This window comes from Galeopterus variegatus, unplaced genomic scaffold (genome assembly GCF_000696425.1).
Source record: "Galeopterus variegatus unplaced genomic scaffold, G_variegatus-3.0.2 Scaffold16413, whole genome shotgun sequence".
Taxonomy (NCBI): domain Eukaryota; kingdom Metazoa; phylum Chordata; class Mammalia; order Dermoptera; family Cynocephalidae; genus Galeopterus; species Galeopterus variegatus.
The window spans coordinates 2,571-21,443 of record NW_007742524.1 but is presented as its reverse complement, the minus strand read 5'-3'; the positions used below and the strand labels follow the sequence as shown (position 1 = coordinate 21,443).

Here is an 18,873-nt window from a genome sequence, read left to right as displayed (position 1 = left end):
CCCCCCCAGCCTCTGCCCACCCCCCGGCCCCACCCACTTTCTCCGGCCCCCCCAGTCCTGGCTCCCCACCTCCGGTGCACCTCCTCCAGCTCCAGCCTCTGGCGGGCTTGCAGCTCGGCCAGCTCGGCCTTGATCTTCTGGTTCTCCTCCTTGGAGGCTGCCAGCCGGTCAGCGAACTCCTGATGGACCACCTGGGTGAGGCTGCTCCGCTCACCTGACATCTGCTCATTTATCTGGGTGGGAGGGGAGCAGGGTCTGAAGATGCAGGTGGGACCCTAACGGACCGCCACACACATATCCTCCAGCTCCCAGCTCCTAACCCCAGCCCCAACCCTATTCCTCCAGCTCCTGACCCCAGCCCCAACCCTGTTCCTCCAGCGCCTGACCCCAGCCCCAACCCTATTCCTCCAGCTCCTGACCCCAGCCCTAACCGCTTACCGCCCGCAGGTCTTCCAGCTCCCTCTCCTTCTGCCACAGCAGGCCCTGCAGACGCACGTTCTCCCCCTCAGCCTCCCCAAGGCGACCCTTCAGCTCCAGGCACCGTTCCTGAAGCTTCCGCTCTGACTGCTCTAGCTCGGAGAGCTCTGTCTCGTACTTGTCCCGTATGCGCTTGATGCTGGGGCGGGGATGGGGGACAGGAAGGGTTAGCAGAGTGGCCTTGACAAGCTGCTGGTCCCTGCACCTGCCCGCCCCCTCCCCTCATCTGGGTGGCTCCAGACAGCGGCGCTCGTGGTGGCGGGCTCACCGGGCCTCAGCAGCCCTCTCACTCTCCTCCTTGGCCAGCGTCATGTCGGCCTCTAGCCGGTGGATGACCAGCTCGATCTCCTGGTCCCGGCCTTTCCGGATCTCTTCCTTCAGCTCCCGCTCCCGGTTCAGCAGCCACGCCTCCTGGAGGGACAGCACTGACTGGGGACCACTGCTCAGGCTGTTCGAGGGCTCCCCTGCTCCCACCAGGGACAAGGGGGTCTTGCCCTGCCCCAGGTCCCCAGTTCTCATTAGGACCATGGTACACACAGAAAGGGCATAGGGTGGGCACTGAGCAGGTCTGAGGAGACCTTTGGCACAGCCGATGCTCCTCTCCCTGAAGTGCTGAGGCCAGATGCCACCTTCCACACCAGACATGAGCGGTAAAAGGAGGGAGCGTGCCCTGCTGCTGAGGGCGGGGCCTTGGGGCATAAATGGGGCAGCCTCTTGGAAGCAACCTGGAAACTCCCATCAAGTTTAACTCTTTGCCCCAGCCCACGTTCAGGACCACCCTACAGATGCAGAAGGCCCTGCCCAAGGAGGCCACCACAGGAGTGGCTGAGGGAGTGGACGGGAGATCCTTCTGGGCCACTGCCGGGGACAGCCTGGCCCGTCAGGGTTAAACCAGCCGACAGGCACGGGCAGTCAGAACACGTGTGTGGGCCCCTGTGCCTGTCCAGTCCACCCCTGAGGAAGGCACCGAAGGCTGGAGAGAGGCCTCCTTCTCGCACACGTCTCAGCGTCGGGCGCTGAACTGCGGAGAGCGTGGGCAGAGCCATCATCGGGCCAGGGAACAGACGACACGCATGCTCTCTCTGACCGCAGGATCTGCCCCCAAGCTCCTCTGTTCCTTCTTGGTTCCCAAGCTCATAGATCCTTCCGGAGCCCATCAAGGACGACTGAGAGCAGCCACAGCCTTAGCTGCTCAGAATGAGACCACCAAGCCCCACAGCAGCCAAATGTGGTACCCAGCACCAAGCCCCAGGGAGGCCACACAAGCAGACCTGGTACACGCCGCGCCCCACCCCTGCTGGGCCCCACCTCCTTTTTGGCGCATCCGGCTTCCCACGCCTGCTTCTCTGCCTCTAGCTGATCCTTCAGGGCCTTCAGCTCCGACTGGAGGGACAAGAGGGTGAAGGAGCCAGTCCCATCAGCCACATCCCACCCAGGGCCACAAGCCACTCAGCACCCGGGCCCAGTGCAGCGCTGCGGCAGACCTGGTGCCGGTGCTCCTGCTCTTCCCTCCCCTTCTCAAACTCGGTCCTCAGGGCCCGGGTCAGCACCGAGCTGCTCTCCTCCAGCTGCCGCCGCAGCTCCTCAAGCTCTGCCCGTTGCCTGCAGGACAGGACAGGACAGGGGACAAGGGTCAGCGAGCTGGGGGATGGGTCAGTCTCCAGGGGAAGGGTTGGTGGGCCGGGGGAGGGGTCTCCGGGAGAAGGGACACTGGGTCAGGAGAGGGGTTGCCAGGAGAAGTGGGGAGGGCCCGTGGCACCTGGCTGCCTGCTGTCCCAGCCGCTCCCTCTCCTCGGCCACCTCGCTGTGCAGCCTGTGCCTCTGCTGCTGCAGGGCCCGCTGCTCCTGCTCCAGCTGCTGCTCAAACCTGCAGGGTGGTCGGGACTGGCTCACGTGGGCAGGCTTGGGTGGTCCCCGGACCCTCACACCGCACTGACACAGGCCCAGCCACATCCTGGACTGGGGCAGAGTGCGGCTCAGAGCTCACGAGCAGCACCCCTGTCCTCTGCACAGCGAGTGCCCACCGGCTGACCCACACAAGTCCTTGAGCCGCAGGCCCATGTGCAATGGCCTCAGCAGGCCGAGCTTTCTCTGGCACCCTCGCCTAGTAGGCACAGCCCAGGGACAAGGAGGGTGGGAAGCTGGGCATGTGTGGGCCCCAACCCGCCACCTCTGCTCTCATGCACAATGCCAGGTGCCTAGACCTTGACCTGAGCCAGCTTGCACCAAGACCCATATGCATTTATTTTGTTTTTTGCAGCCGATGAGTACAGGAATGGGCCCTGGACCTTGCTGTAATCAGCTCTACGCTCTGACCACTGAGATAATCAACCAGCCCAGAGCCCGTGTCCTTAGCCCCCCTGGGGAGAGGGTCTGTCCTGGAGGCACAGCAGTACAGTAGGGGCTGCCCGCCAGACACTGCTGCCTGTGAAAACTGACCGTCACGGCCCTGTCCCCGGCCCCCAAATCTTAGGGCCTGAGAGTGGCAGGAAGCAGCCTGTCACACCTCTGCCAGTGCTGAGTGAGCTCCCACCCTGGGCCAAGGGAATGAGTGAGACAGATTGTCGTCAGGCACCAAGGTCAGAGCCGGAGGAGCCTTGATGCTGCCTGCCCAGGGGTCAGCTGATCACGGCCAGCTCTGACAGAGGGGTATCTGATGAGCCCGACAAACCCACCCCCACACGTACACAACCCCAGCCTGGTGGGGATGCACACGAGCCCCTCAAAACCGACCGACCTTTGCTGAGGAGGAGACAGGGGCCCTCGGTGGCCCTGCAAAGGCCGCTGCTGTTCTGGAACCATGGCCTCCTGCACCCTCCCTGGACACTGCACTGAGACCCCAGCCCCAGAAATAGGACAGGTCCCCAGCTTCGCACTGAGGGTCCTGGTGCATCCCAGCCCTGCCAATCCCCAGCTGAGGCCCGAGAGGCGCAGACACCCACCGCTGCCGGGCCCGCTCCCGCTCCCGCTGGCCCAGTGCCTCCTTCTCCCGCTCCAGCTGCTCCCGGAGCTCCTCAGCCTGGCACAGGTAGCGCTGCGTGGCCCGCTCGTCCGCCTGCAGCAACTCCGCCTCGTGCAGGCTCCGGAGCCTTTTCACCTCCTGCTTGTGCTTGGCAATCAGCTTTTGGATCTCGGGCTCCAGTCCTAGGGCAGGGGCACCATGCTGTAGGGGACCTCAGACCCCCACCCGACCCCATCCACCGTGACAGTGGCTGGGGCCATGGTCTACCCAGGGGAAGCCTGAGAAGTCCAACCCTACTACAAAACACTGCCCTGTCTCTGGTCCCCCGAGGGGGCCCAGCCACCCCAGCCACGTCTGGGGTTCTGATCCGGAACATGGCTGAGTTTGATATGCACACAGTGGGGCAAAAACAGATGCCACCCCCTGCCCTGGACACCCTGGTCCTGGAGGAATCCGTGCTGGTCCCCTGGCTGCTCTGACCATTGGAGAACACCACCCGAGGGTCTGTGGCTCCTTCAGACACGACACCCGCCAGCCTGTGAGCATCAAGCTGAAATTCCTTTGGTGTGACCTACGTGCCACAGTCACCCACTAACCTGATTTCTGCAGGGCAACCCCAGGGACTGTGAGGGGCCTATCACGCCCAGCTCGGGCCACTGCGGGTGCCAGGCACCTCCTCCTGCCCCAGGGTTTCTTAAGAGACCACAGCAGAGGCTGTGGGGACTCTGGCCTCGCTGTGAGTCCATTTCCCCTTGTGGAAGGTCTCATACTACATGTGGGACTGAAGCATTTTTCTCTCTACAGCCCCCCACCCCTTTGGCTGGAGGACCCCCACCGGCCCACGAATGCCCACCTCCTGGGACGGGACAGCCCCACCTCTGACAGTGATCTCCTTGATCTTTCTGGTTTTCTCATTGATCCACTTCTCCCGGCGGACTTTTTCAGTGGCGCTCATTAATTCTTTGAGTTTCTTAATCTCCTATGAGCAAAAAAAACAGGAAGCCGGAAAGTGAAGATGCCCCACAGGCTTAGGGAAGGGCCTTGGCTTCCAGGTCCCCCACAGGAAGGCACAAGAGCGTTTCTGTGACGCGCTGCCCCTCGGGGCACACACTCCAGGGCCCCTCTGCCGGGATATAGGCCCGGGCCCATTCCTATCACACACCCCTTACACTGAGAAGCCAGTGAGGGAGAGGGGGTAACAGTGCGGTGGGCGGCCATCGGCCTGTGAGGAAGCCCTGCCCCAGAGAGGGGTGCTGCTGACCCCCCAGGACCACCCCAGAGCCTGCCGTTCTCTTGGTGACCACTGACCCTCAACCCTGGCTGTTGGTCATGGTCACGGGGGGTGGGGTGTTTAAAATGCTAGTGCCACCACTCCAGAGTCTGGGCTCAGGGACTGTCACTGCCCAGTCTGGTGGGAAGCCCAGCTGGACAGGCGGAGGCCCACCTCCTGCAGGCAAAGCGGGAGGGAGGCTGGGAGCTGGTCCTCGACAGACGAGAGCTGGGGAAAAAGAACAGGTCCTGTGCCTGGGACATGACTCTGGGTGGGCTGCGATCAGGCTCTGCGGGAAGAGCCAGGCTGTGGCCCAGCGGGCATCGCGTGTCCTCATTTGTGACATGGGGATGCAGGAGCTCATATAAGTTCCACAGCCCCTGGCCCAGGGCCTGGCCCCAACTGGGCACCTGGAGCGCAGCTGGAGAGAATGGGGGTGGATGGAGGTGACAGAGCTTGATCCTGGGTGACGTCCCTCCTCCCACTCACTGGCCCATATCCTCAGGTGGTGCTGGGGCCCGGGGTCAGTTGTTCACGAGCCCCCATGGCCCCCATGCTCTGAGGATCCTGAGTCCTGCCCTGTTCTGGGGGACCTTGCCTGGCTGAGCGGGGACCTGAGAGCCCGCTGGGTGAGGGAGCCAGGCGGCAGGAAGCGTGAGCGGGAGTGGACGCGAGGCCACCCTGGCCATCCCTGCCTGGGCGGGAGCAGAGCTCACCAGCTCGTGCCGCTCCTGCATCTGGGCCGTCTGCTCCTTCCACCTCTGGTCCCCCTGCCTCAGCTCGGCCACCAAGGCCCCACACTTCTCACTCAGGACCTTCTTGTCTTCAATCAGCTGTGACCAGAGCAGGCAGGCAGTGAGGCTGCTGTGCTGCGGCCCTGCCCGTGTGAACCCTGACTGAGGCGACCTCATCCCAGCAGGGGAGGCCCTGGCTCTGTAGGTCTCTGTGAGACACGTGCTGGGCTGGAGCCCTGTCCTCAGACCCCCATTCCATCCACGGTTTCTGGCAGTGGGGAGGGGTCACCTGGTCGATGAAAGCCAGGTGTCGCTGCACGGTGGCCTCGTAATGCTCCTTCTGCTGCTGCAGCTGCTGGCTCAGCTCCTTCTCCGTCTCCCTGACCCGCCGGATGGTGAGGTCCCGCTGCTGTGTCTGCAGAGTGTGGACAGGAGAAGGCAGGCGCTGGTACCGGGTCCCAGCCACAGGCCCATCACCAGGTGTTGCGCAGAGGAGACGGCAAAGAACAGCCTGGCCCAGGCCCCTCAGGCAGGGCTGGCAGGGCCACACTCCGACCAGTGGCCCTGGGGACAGGGCACGGGCAGCCTCACCAGCGCCCTCTGCAGCAGCGCCAGCGCCTGCCTCTTCTCCTCCACCTCCAGCTTCAGCCGTGGAACCAACGCACTTGCCTCGGGCGCCGCCTCCAGCATTGGCCCCTGTGGAAGTGGCCGGGAGTCAGGCAGGCAGCCGGTGGCCCACCACCCACTTGGCTGATGACCAGTAGGTGGCCAAGGGTGTGACATGAGTCCCCTCTGTGAGGAGCCTCGTTTCCCCTCCCCGCCCCCACTCAGATCAGAGGATCTGGCCAGAGGCACAATGTGGTGGGTGAATGTCCAACCCCAGCAGAGGCTGTTCCACTGTCTGCTACAGAACAGAGCAGCGGCCACAGACCAAAAACAACCCCTAAAAAAGTGACAGTCGCTTCCCGCCCCCATGATACCAAATTCATGTAACTGTTCCCCTCAGCCCGGCCACTGTGTCCACCCAGGACAGCCCAGGGGATGCCGGGAGCATCCACCTGGACAGGGCTTTTGGAGGAGGTCGAGGTGACCCACCAAAGAGGGGTCCCACCGCCTCCACCCCTGCTGGGAGCCCTGAGGGGCGAGGCGAGTGACCACCTCCCGCGGGGCGGTAGGCCGGTCCTGCCCAGGCTTCTCCATCTCATCCAGGAAGCTCAGGATGCTCTGCAGCTTGGCTGCTGACAGCAGCGTCCCATCCTCGGGGGGTGCGCTGAGTTTCCCAAATTTCTCCAGGTTGTCAGCTGTCAGGGAGCTGGTATCGTCCTCCTGTGGGGCAGGGGACCCAGCACTGGGGACTGTTAGGGCAGCCCAAGGAATCAGGGTCCACCTGGGGGCAGGTGGGGCTCTGCCAGGGAGGGCAGGGGTGCAGTAGGGTGGGGAGGGGAAGCCGAGGCAGGCAGCTGGGACCTGGCTCTGGAAGGAAGGGCCTCTCAGGCCACTCCTGACCCTCAAGGGGCACGGTGCGGGGGCACTACGGCAGTGAGGAGGAACCCCCCATGGGTTACTCTAACCTTGGGGAGGCCTGGAATCAGGGGGAGCAGTCCCTAACTGGCCCTTGTTGGGGTTCAGACTACAACAAAGAGCAGCCCAGGGGCACCCTTTCCCCCGCCCCCACAGTGACCTGTTGACCTGCTGGCACTGGTGCCTGGGCTGGGGCGAGGGAGCACATGGCTGTGGTTACCTCATCAGTCCAGGCGTATCTGTCCTTGTGGTAGGCCCTGGGGTGGGCCAGTGGCTCCGGCTCTGCCTCCAGCAGCCTCAGTGTGTCCAGCAGCTCGTCAAGTGTCGCCCTGGACTGGGCGCTGCTCTGGGTGGGGCCCACTCTCTCCAGGTCCTCACTAGCCCCAGCCTGGGAGCAAACGTACGGCAGCAGACGGGCAGGGAGATGCCAGCAAGGCTGTGAGTGGCCTCAGGCAGGCCCCCCGCACGAGGGAGGCTGACCACGGTGCAGAGGCCAGGCCACAGCTCGGCCCTCCCCGCCCGCCCTCTATGGCCACTCAGACCCACCCGGGAACTCTGCCCAAGAGAACAGGCAGGTGCAGCCCCCCGCACGAGGCTGACCACAGCGCAGAGGCCAGGCCACAGCTCGGCCCTCCCTGCCCGCCCTCTATGGCCACTCCGACCCACCCGGGAGCTCTGCCCAAGAGAACAGGCAGGTGCATCCCCCTTGGCCCTGCCACTGAGCAGCCCGCTGCTCCCGCCGGCCTCACTGCTCTGGGCTTCCTGCTCCGCTCCTATGGATGAGGACACAGGGCCACCCCACCCCAGGGCAATTGTGAAAACCCAGTAGGATTCCAGAGTAATTCCGGGAGACCCCTCCCAGTGAGGGCTGCACATCAGTGCAAGACGACCCTTGCTGGGTGGCCTTTCAAGACATGAGCAACCCCCTCGGCTGTAGAGGGGCAGGGAAAAGGCAGACTTGGGCCACCCCTGGTGTGGAAGCACCCCATGGAGCTCAAGTTTGGGTGGGAGAGAAGGGCGGCTGTGCCCAGACCTGCAGCTTGTCTTCTGGAGACTGCTGGGGCTCCGGGGATGAGTCAGAGGCAGGCAGGCAGGGGTCCCCGGGGCCTGCGGTGAGGGAGATGGCACCTACAGGACAGAACACAGAATTGTCCCAGCCAAGGCAGTGCATTTGGAGGAGCCCTGGGAAGAAGCCAGGCATGGGAGCAGAGGTGTGGGCTTCAAAGAGCACAGGAGATGCTGAGGAGCTCTGGCCTTCCAGGGTGTAAGGTCAGGGGGAGCTGTTATGACCCCAGAAGCCTGGCCCTCTCCACTCTGTCAGGTCTCTCATGTCTAAGACTATAAGCTGGACAGGAATGGAGGTAGGTGAGGGTCTGCTGCAGGGTTGAGGCCCCCAGCTCCGCAGGTGGAAGCCACCAACCCAGGCAGCAGCCCAGGGGGCCAAGGGGATGTCAGCAGAAGCCGTGCCTTCTGACTGGCCACAGCCCTCCCTGGTGGAAGTGACCCTGGGGGAGCAGGGACACCAGAGGGATGGAAGTGTCTGTGTGTGGCAGAGTACACGGAGCTGGGGCGGCAAGGCAGGGAGGGCAGCAGGGAGGGGCAGACCACACCCTGAGAGCCACGCTCACTGCTGTTGTTGGCCTTGAGGGCCTGGCAGGCGCCAACACCCCGCTTCGGGGGCTCCTGAGCAGGCCACGGCTTCCCTGGTGCTCTGGTCTCCTGGGACAGCCCAAGCCTGGCATCCCCTGACTTCTGCGCTCGTTTCTGCTGCAGCTCCTGCCATGGGGGCATCTCTGATCAGCTGCCCCGCCCCTGGAAGAGCATGGCCCCCTCCCCCTCCCCCAACCAAGCTGCCTGGAGACTCCACGTCCAGGGCCTGGGTGAGCCCCCACATCCAGGGGCTGGTTGAGTCCCCAGCAGTGGCATCACATGCAGTAGACTTGGGCCTGAGCCGCTCTTGGGCCCATGGGGGCTGCTCAGAAGTCCCTGCTCAGGTCTCCCCGGGCACCTGAATGGCTGCTCGCCTGGCCTGGCGGGCCTTCTCCTCGCGGGCCTTCCTCCTTGCTGCCTCCCTCTCCCGGTGCACGTCCAGCAGGGTCCCCTCTCTCAGCAGCAGCCGCTGCTCCTGCAGAAAAACCAAAGCCATGGCGGTTTATGGATCTGGAAGACTGAGTCCCTGGACCCAGAGCAGAGGTTTCTACGTGATGCCTGGGCGTTCTCCACTGGGGACAGGGAGAGGGTGAGGCCCACCAGGGCCCTGAACCGCCACCTCTCTGCTCTACAGAGGACAAGCCTAAGCTCAGGCAGTTGGTGGTTCCAGCAGGGGGCAGACAGCTCTCAACCCAGTGAGGAACCCGCCAGAGCATCCTCCTGAGGCCCTCAGCCTGGGAGGGACCCAGCAGGCATTTCCTGACATCGAGGCCCTAACGACAGTCACAACGAGGCCAAGCAGGTCCACCAATGGGGTGTGTGCCTATGGGCAGTTCCAGGTTTCAACTCTACCTGTCCCAGAAACTCCACCTGCACACAGCTCAGACCCCTGGGACTAAGTCCCCCGCTTGGGGGAGCCTGGCAGGGCTCCCACACCCACACTGACCTCTTGCTTGGATGCCAACAGGCGGTCCATGCTGGCAGCTCCTGCTTGGCGCTGCTGCACCTGGTGGCGGTACCAGCGCTGGATGGTGACAGCAGCCTGGTTCACCTGGTTGATAAACCTGCCCAGAGAGCAGGGCTCAGGACCAAGAGGGGGGCCCCCATGCCAGCCACACCCCTGCAGGAGCCAGGCAGCTGCCGAGGGAAGGTCCACTGGAAGACAGAAGTCGCGGCCACACACAGACAGTCCTTTCCATGCAGCTGTGACGTGGCGGCACCAGCCTAACTGGACCTACTCGGTTAAAATGTGGTACCTACCCACGAAGCTACCCGGGGAAAGAGGTCTGTCCACACAAACTTGTTTGGCTTTAGGAGTAATAGCCACAACTGCAAATAACCCAAACACCACTGAGTGGCTACAGGGCAAACCCTGTGCTACATCCAGACGACAGGACACAACACTCCAGCAAAAAGCAACAAACCAGTGACATGTGCCTGGCACGGAAGGCCACAGGCTGTGGCTCCCTCTTGGGGCATCTGGAAAAGGCAAGGCCATGAGAGAAACAGGCGGGCACTGCGGTGGTATGGTGTCACACAAAAGGAGGTCAAGAGAATCTTGAGGGTGCCAGAATGTTCTGGATCTTGGTATATCATATCTGTAGATGCCACCGTACACACATGTCAAATCTGTACACTTTTAACGGGTGCATTTTATTGTGTATAAGTAAAGTACAATAAAATTGATTAAACAACAAAAAAAACCCTTAACCTTGGCTCTTGGGACTACATGAGGATTCATTCAGAAAAAGAGCTGAGAGAGAGCCCAGGACGAAAACGGTCACCTGCGTGAGGTCCCAGCTCTGTAGAGGCCCATCCTCCCAGCCAGGGGCCTGTCCAAGTGAGCTCCTGGCTTCCCGCCCCGGCCCCTGCCTCTCGCTCCCACCGCCTACTTCCAGGGGTCTGCTGCCCCCAGCCCGGGACAGCAGGGCAGGTGGGGGCGTCCACAGCAGCCGTCCTGACCAGGAACAACGTCCTGGTTGCAAAAGGCTCCGCCAGAGCCCACCCTCCCAAGGGTGAGCTTCCAGGACACAGCCCCATAGGTTTTTTTGTTTGTTTGTTTTTTCGTTTTATATGTTCTTTCCCATTCATTTTTTTAATTAAGTTTTATTGAAGTATAAATTACATGCTGTACAATCCTCCCACTTCAAGTGTACAATTCAATTGTTTTTTGCAAACTTCCGGAGTTATGTGATGATCAGCACCACCCAGCTCTGGAATGCTTCCATGACCCCCAGAAGAGCCCTTTTGCAGCCTCCCGCCCCGCTCGGCCCCAGGCCACCACCGCTCTACTTTCCATCTCCACAGATGTGCCTTCTCCTGATGTTTACATGCACAGAACCATTTCATATGTGGTCTTTTCAGCCTCAGCATCTTAAAACGACTACTGGGCAGAAATTTCCATCACAGCAATTTCAGGCCCCCAGACCCTTCCCTGACCCCGGTTTCTGGACTCTGCCCGCACCCCTCCCCCGCCGCTTCCCTGAGAACAGTCACCTCTCAGCCTCCTCCTCGGTCACCTCCTGCCGCCGGGGCAGGCCCATGGCGCTGCTCCGGCCCGAGCGGTTGCTGCTGGAGACGTTCTTCTGAGGCTTCCCAAGGCCCCCACTCTCAGTGCCCTCGCCAGTGGCTGCCTTGATGATGTTGCTAATGGGAAAGAAGAAAAAGGAGCCCCCGCCTCACTGCCCAGGGGATCAGCTCTGCCCACGGGCACCAGGGTGGCTGGTCCCTAAGCTGTCCCAGGGTTCAGGCCCAAGGGAGGTGCTGCGGGCGGGCGGCCAGGGGAGCCTGCACAGTGTGTGGGGCCGCCTGTTCTGCTGCACTTTGCAGGTCCCTGGGGCCACCTGCACCCCCATCGGCTGGCATGCAGGGTGAGCAAGTGCATACACTTAAAAAGCAAAAAGTGTGGTCTGATGACACCTAGGTCAAGGTTCAGATCCCTATACCAGCCAGCCGCCAGAACCACACACACAAAAAATAAAAAAGCAAAAAGTTCTCAAAAGTCACAGGAGTCCAGAGCTAGAAGGCAACTCAAGACACCCAGGTTTTCCAACTCAGGGTGGCGGGGGGGGACAGCGAGGTGGGCACAGGGGGCTCCTCAGCTCAGTTTGACCAACCCCCACCCTGACACTGCCTGGCTCTGGATGTGAACAGCGGCTTCCTCAGCAGAAGCCTACCCTGGCGTGAGGCCCAGGCTTTGCCCACCCTGACCTGCGGGCAGGAGAGGGCAGCGGCATGAGGAGCAGGGAGCCTGCGTGTGTCAGCTGTGTGCCACGCCCCAGCCATCCCCAGCCACACGACAGCACCTTACTTGAGGGAGGGGGCCGCCTGGTTGGAGCTCTTGACAGAGGGCGTCTTCTCCGAGGGAGTGTAGTGATTGTGCACCATGGTGGTGACGCAGTTGCCCACAGCCCCCTTGTTGCTCCTGCCGGAAGGGACGGGAAGCAGCTCAGACTCGGGGGTGGCCACTGAGACCCCCAATCACACTGCAGCATCCCAGTGTCCCAAGGGGTCCCTCCACTGCCAGTGCCCAATGGCAGAGCCCTTTTTGAGACCAGGACAGAGCTCAAGGTGTGAACACTGGACAAGCCTCCACGGGCAGGGCAGGTCACAGACCATGGTCAACGGTCAGCCTGTAGAGCAGACTCACAGAAACATGGAGAGGACCTCCCATCCCCTGCCAAATCCGACAGGTGGAGTACACATGTTCTTCCCCCTTCCCCTTGCAGAGACCCACGGACAGGAATAAAAACGGTGTGAATGCCAAGATCGAAGGGAACGGGAGAGGATCTGAGCACTGTGGCCGCACTGCGCCAGACCCCAGGGGGCACTGGCCATTCCCAGTGCAGGGAGAATTGGCGCACATCCTCTGGCAAAGGCAGCAGCTTGGCAGGTCCCCTCCCTCCCCAGAGGAGGGGAGATTCCAGGAGGGGCAGAGACTCCAGCTCTGCCATGCAGAGGGAGTCCGTGTACCCGCCAGGACATAGCCATCCCTCCCCACTCACTGCACTGCTGGCAGCCAGGAACCTACACCTGCAAGTGGGGACCCTGACAGCCTGGTCCCCACACAATCACCAGGCAATGGCTTCCAGTCAACTTTTAGGGCCTCCCTCTTAGTCAGTATCACCAGACATTTGGGGAAAGACCGAACTGTGAAAGGCCAAAACCCAAACAGAATGTGACGGAAATGAGGCTCAGCAGAGAACGCAACGTTTAAAAAGAGCTGCGCTTAGTACCAGCCTGCACAGGAGCGTGCCTCACAGCAGTTCCCTGTGAGGGGAGGGTGCTCTGATCTGCAGCACTTGCCGATGCCAGCGGTGTAAACAGACCCACCACGGCTGCGTCTGAGCTGCTCAAGAGTGAGCAGCATTAGCATGTACTTACAAATGTTTTCCAGAAAACACCGGAAGAAACAGCTTGACAGTGGCTGTTCCTGGGGGGCAGGACTCCGGGAGGGGGAGCCAGCGGGATTGCCGTTTCATCTTAAGCTGTGGCAGCCACCAATCAGCGTTTTAGCTGTGTGCACATATCACTCTGATAGACGTCAGAACTAAAATCTAACTTACATCTCCCATCAGAAGCAGGAATCCTTCCTGTGCAGCTCTGGGGACAGCTGACCAGCACCCCCTCAAAGCCTGGCTCTTTAATGGCAGCTCTACATGCTGGAGGCAAAATGTGCCCCCAGTCCCACTGAGGCCTACAGCAAGGACATGCTGTTCTCAAGGCTCAGAGGTGTCCGTCCTGAGTCCGCTTTCTCTTGGGGCTTCTCCAGGCCCCCTTCTGACCACCAGGGGGGACCTGTCAGCCAAGGCCATGGCCCACACAGTGCTTCCCCGGCCCCACCATCCTGGCCATCACTCCTGATGTGCTTTTGGTTTGATATGTCCACGGCTCCGAGCAGTGACAGGCGCAGCCCTGACGCAGACCACCCCTGCAGGCGGTGGGCGGGTTTGGGGCATTGGAGGTGACATGCTCCCTAACTCTAGAGACTCACAGAGCCTCGAAGCTCAAGCTCCCAATGAGCCTCTGAAACTCACCTGTAGCCCAGCCAGAGCCTGCCCCAGCCTGACACTCCTCAGGAACAAAGCTGAGTCCCTTCCTCAAACAGCCCTACAGTCCCTTGTATGCAGGACACGCCCCTCTTCTCCAGGGGACCAAAGCCGTTTGTTCATTCACTCATTCGTTCCAAGGTCCCTGGACCAGCCAGGAACAAGACAAAGACAGACACAGCCCCCAGCCTGGCACGTGCAGCAGATCGTACCTGTTGTTGGCAGTGAAGGTAGGAGCCAGTGCCACGGTGCTCTCTCTCTTCCGTGGGCCCACAGGTGAGTTGAGAGCACTGGAATTCAGAGCAGTAGAAGGCACAGCAAAGCCCCTGGGCTGGTCATCCTGTTGGTCATGCGGGCACTGCCTCAGCCTGTGACCTGGACACCAGGCCCTGCCCTGCCTCACCCACAAATGGAGGAGCCCCTGGCTTCCCACACACAAGGCAGATGGGATGACCCAGGGGCACCGGCAGACACAGCCCCCTTTGCAGAAGCAGAAAGAACAGAGGAGGAAGCAGGTGACGGTCCTCGAGGGGAGAAGGACTCGGGGCCTCACCAGCACGTTCCACGTGGCTCCCCTCTCGCTGGAAGTTTTGCTCACACTGGCTGGCCTCTTTGTCCTGTCGGGGCTGCCCTGGAAGAGCGTCAGGAAGTCGTTGGGCTCCGCTGCCCTGTGTCCAAGAGAGAACAGCACATGAGTCTTGTGAGTCTCCCGGCAGACTCCAGGAAAGAGGAGGGGAGGGTTCGAGACACCAGCCAGGGATCCTGCTTCCAAAACAGAAACCAACAAGCCTAAAACACCATTTCTTAGCCCTGATCTGGCGACTGCGCCTGCAGAGGCTCCTCAGTGACATGAGGCCTGGGGATTCTGAGTGACTTTCCACCAGAAGACTCAGGGATTGTCATTAGTCATATTTACCACAGACTTTTGGGGACCAAGGCCCTTAAATACTGCGGCCGCCTGCTGCCGCCACTCTTTTCTCTGCAGAGAAAAAGCCATGCGGGCTGCAGTTCTGAGTGAGCAAGGACACACAACTGGGAGATGTGGGCTGGCGGTCCAATTGCTACCCCATGTGAGCCAGAACATGCCTCATCCGCAACCTCTGAACTTAACCGGAGGCCACAGGACCTGCCGCTTTGCCCCACAGGAAGCGACAGCTTCATCAAATAGCGGATATGCTGGGATGAAAAATGTGGTCTATCTAGACAGCGGAATATTATTTAACCACAAAGAGGAGTGAAGCCTGATGCATGCTACAACACGAACAGGTGTAAGCTCAGTGAAAGAAGCCAGACCCAAAAGCCACATAGCGAACGATTCCACACGGTATGATCTGCCCGGCATGTGAACTGTATCTCAGTAAGGCTGTTAAAAAGACAAAAGACAACCGAGGTAGGCCCACTTGGCTCTAAACTCATCTCTACACTCCGCCAGGTGAGAAAGCAGGTGCGGGTGTCTGGCAAGCTGGTCTGCACGTCTGTGGGCAGCAGGGGCTGGCAGACAGCAACCCAAAATCTCCGGGAGGCTCCCGTGGCTCTGGCCCTGGTCCCTGATCACGTGATGATGCCTCTTCCCAGCCCAGTCATCATCACCAAGACTGCCATGTGGAAGGCTCAAAGGCTCAGGACACTCTTACAGGCCCCACCCACGACCATTGGAGAAGCCAAGCCCAGAGGCTCTGGACATAATCTGCCACACTGACAGCCCAGGAGACCATGCAGCCACCTGATACATGCACCAGGGCACCCACGAAATCAAGTCCTCACCCACGAACAACATGCACCCTGGCAAACCAGTAAGGACACTTCCTTCTCGCAGCAGGGCGGGTGTGGACCCTAACAAACATTACTCCACTCCTACCAGGCAGCTGAGACACAGGCACAAAGCAGAGAGTTAAAAGGGAAACTATAAATTTGTGTCTATCTGCAGACATGACTACCTACAAAGGACAGACACGTCAGAGTACAAACCACGGCGGAAGTCCAGCAAGGCTGCTGGACTCCAGCTCAACAGGCAGAAGTCACAATCCTCCCTACACGTCACTCACACCAAATGGGACACGGAATAGGGAAGAAAAGATCCTGCTCACCAAGGCAAGAGGAACTAAGGTCCTAGGACCACATCTAGCAAGAATGTGCAAGACCTTCACCGTAGGAATGGCTGCAGGGTGGAGAGCGTGGCCGGTGCCGGGGGACACCTGCTCAGGGAGGTGGCCCTGAGCGTAAAGCTGCGGCCCAGTGGGGCAACCCCCGGTTGAGACCCCGCAGGTTTAGTGTCAGTGGAACCTGATGAGCTCGTCTTAAATTCACAACAAAGAGTAAGGGACCAGAAACGCTATGACGATTCTGAAGAATGAAACCAGGATCTTTCTCTAACAGTCAACATCTTACAATGCAAGAGCTGGCGGAGAGACTCCAAAACCATGTGGGGTCAGCAACGGACGTCAGCCCAGGACAGCCTGCGTGCAGTGGCGGCATGCCGTGGACGGCAGAGGACCAAGATGGACAGCACAGGGAAAATACTGGGACACCCCACACCGAAAAATGAATCCAGACCCTGCTCCACCCTGTGCACAGAAAAACTCAAACAGCACAACTACAAAGGAAGTGTCTGCGGTGCAACGTGAAGACTTGCATCCGCTTCGGAACGAGCCAGGACAGGGAGGGGGATGCACCAGGACAGCAGCAGCTCTGCCTTGGGCACGCTGCAGACTTTCCAGAATCACGACTTTAAAATAAATCTGTTCACCAATTACAGAGGAAAGACATGCCACAGACTAGAAGAAGATATTTAAGCATAGACAGCTGACCTAAGATAATTATGAACTCCTAAAAATAAAGAAGGAAAAGGCCAGCATTTCTCAAACTTGAGCACGCAGAGGAATCACCAGGAGGGATTATCAACACTCAGAGCATCAGGCCACCCGGCCCCGATGCAGAGGTCCGGGCAGGCAGAGAACAGCCCTTCCCAACATGCTCCCAGTGCTGCTTCCGCCGCTGGCCCAGGGACACCCCTCTGGGATCCACTGCAGTAGAGGGATGGGGCACAGACATGGACGAGCTGCTCACAGAAGAGAAAACCCAACCGGACGACAAGCTCTGGAAAAGAAATTGCCTGTAGAAGAATCATGAGATTCAAATATAAACCACATACACCCCACATGCCACAGACACACACACACACCACAGACATACCCACCCCCAATACACACCACACACACCCAGCAGTGACACGCACATGCCACAGACATACACACAGGCCACAGACACACACCCAGCAGTGACACACACGTCACAGACATACACAGGCCACAGACACACACCCAGCAGTGACACACACGTCACAGACATACACAGGCCATAGACACACACCCAGCAGTGACACACACGTCACAGACATACACAGGCCATAGACACACACCCAGCAGTGATACACACACACCACAGACATCCAGCAGAGGCACACACACACCACAGACACTCCTAGCAGTGACACACACACCACACACAGCCAGCAGTGACACACATGCCACAGACACACACATGCCACACACACAGCACAACACACACACCCAGTGTTCTCAGCCAGTGGCCTGCAGGGTGGAGCAGACGTCCCCTTGGAAGAGGCTAATTTATTTCTGCACGGGTCTGGAAGCTGTCCACTGCGGCTCCCTAGGCCAGCCCTGTGCCCCTGGGCCCTGGAGCCACTCTCTTGGCTGCACACTGTGATGCCAGCTCCCGAGCCTGAGAGGGGCTCCGTGGAGGCCCCAGACACTGTGCTGGGCAGGGTGGCTGCTGCTCTTGCTGCTCCAGGCCAGGTTCCACTCCTTTGTCCTTGGCCAGCCCAGCGCTTCACTGGCTACAGACGTACAGCACCCCGCAGGAGCACCCTGCCCACTCAGGGTCACGTGGGGACAGCATATCGTGGGAGGTGGCTTCAGGGCCCCCTGAGCCACTCTTGGCCCAGGGGCATCTCCTGAAGGGTGCTGGCCACTGCCAGCTCACTGCCCCGCTCTCCCCCCAGGGCCTCATGGGGCCTCCAGACAGCTCCTCCCAGTCCAGCTGGTTTGGTTTGGAACCTGCAGCCACAGAGTTTAAACAGGCAAAGGCGGTGTAGGGGCTCCTGAGGGGAGGGTTCAGAAGCGCCACGATGCTGCCGCCTCGAGCACAGGCAGACTTTGACTTTCAGAGGGCAAGTGGCAAAGGCTGCTGGAAGACCCCAGCATTAAAGCCCTAGGTGGGTCACGCCTGTTCTGCCCACCCCAGCCCAGTACCCCCAGGGAAAGCCCAACAAAGAAAGGAACAGCAGCAGGCAGAACGTCCACCTCAAGGTCCTGGTCTCCAGACGTGACAAGCCAAGACATGTCTGGTCTCTCCCGCCCTCCCACTCCAGGCCCCACTGCCCGACAAGTGCCCGCCCGTCAAGGCTGGAAGGAGGGCTACGCAGGGCAGGACAGGAGCAGCCGACTCTACCTGGGGGAGTCGGTCCACGGCTGGTTGACCTGTGTCGTGCTGTTGGATCTTCGAAGGTTGTTGATGGCCCGGGAACCCGCAGTCCCTGTGGCCTCCTGCAAAAAGGAAGACACCACTCACTGGGTGGCTGAGGGCTCAGAAACTCGCCGGTTCTCTCAGCACCAGGCCTTGGAGAAACAGGTTCAGAGAACGGAGACTGTCCTGGGTTCATGGATGGACCAGGTGGCCCCAAGGCAGCAGATGGACAGGGGAGCAGGGACACAGGACAGGGGTCAGCATGAGGAGCGCTGGGCGTGGCCATTAAGCCTCACCTTCCCCCTATAAGGTGGGGAGTCCTTCACCCCCGGCAGATGGGAGGGTCTGAGAGGCAGCATGAGGCCTGGCCCAGGAGCCATGGTCATTGTCACTGTTGTCATTACCAGTGAGCTCAGGGAAACAGCTGGGCTCACTGCCCGCCTTCTGCAGTGGACAAGAACACCGGCCCCTCCCATCAGGTTCAAGCACCAAGGGTGGCCCCACAGGTGCCCTGAGGACTGGAGCAGAGACGTAGCCACCAGGAAGGACAGCTCACAGAAGTGCCCGCTGGACTTGGGGTGCAGCCCTGCCCAGGCACCATGGCAGTGCGGTGGCCTGGACTCAAACAGTCAAACCCACAAAAACCAAAAAGGGTGGACTTGCACCACAGACGTCACCAATTTGTCAAGAGTGACTCCATGTCGTGAACCAGTTTCTGGAACAGGG

At 60.5% G+C, this 18,873-nt stretch overlaps 1 protein-coding gene across 1 annotated transcript; it reads right to left on the bottom strand.

Moving 5' to 3' along the window:
* Positions 1-69: 69 nt before the first annotated feature.
* LOC103582478 (centrosomal protein of 131 kDa-like) lies at positions 70-18,527 on the bottom strand (the record flags this gene model as incomplete). Its single annotated transcript, XM_008564062.1, has 23 exons — positions 18,444-18,527; positions 18,133-18,227; positions 14,216-14,330; positions 13,875-14,002; positions 11,925-12,038; positions 11,111-11,260; positions 9,561-9,678; positions 8,973-9,089; positions 8,593-8,740; positions 7,997-8,092; positions 7,185-7,366; positions 6,602-6,769; positions 6,035-6,139; positions 5,733-5,858; positions 5,426-5,542; positions 4,316-4,418; positions 3,420-3,621; positions 2,237-2,344; positions 1,962-2,079; positions 1,786-1,860; positions 746-888; positions 439-616; positions 70-233 (listed from the first exon to the last, which is right to left on the bottom strand). Coding segments are annotated over exons 1-23 (2,954 nt in total), but the record flags the coding sequence as incomplete, so codon positions are not given.
* Between the last annotated feature and the right edge of the window lie 346 nt (positions 18,528-18,873).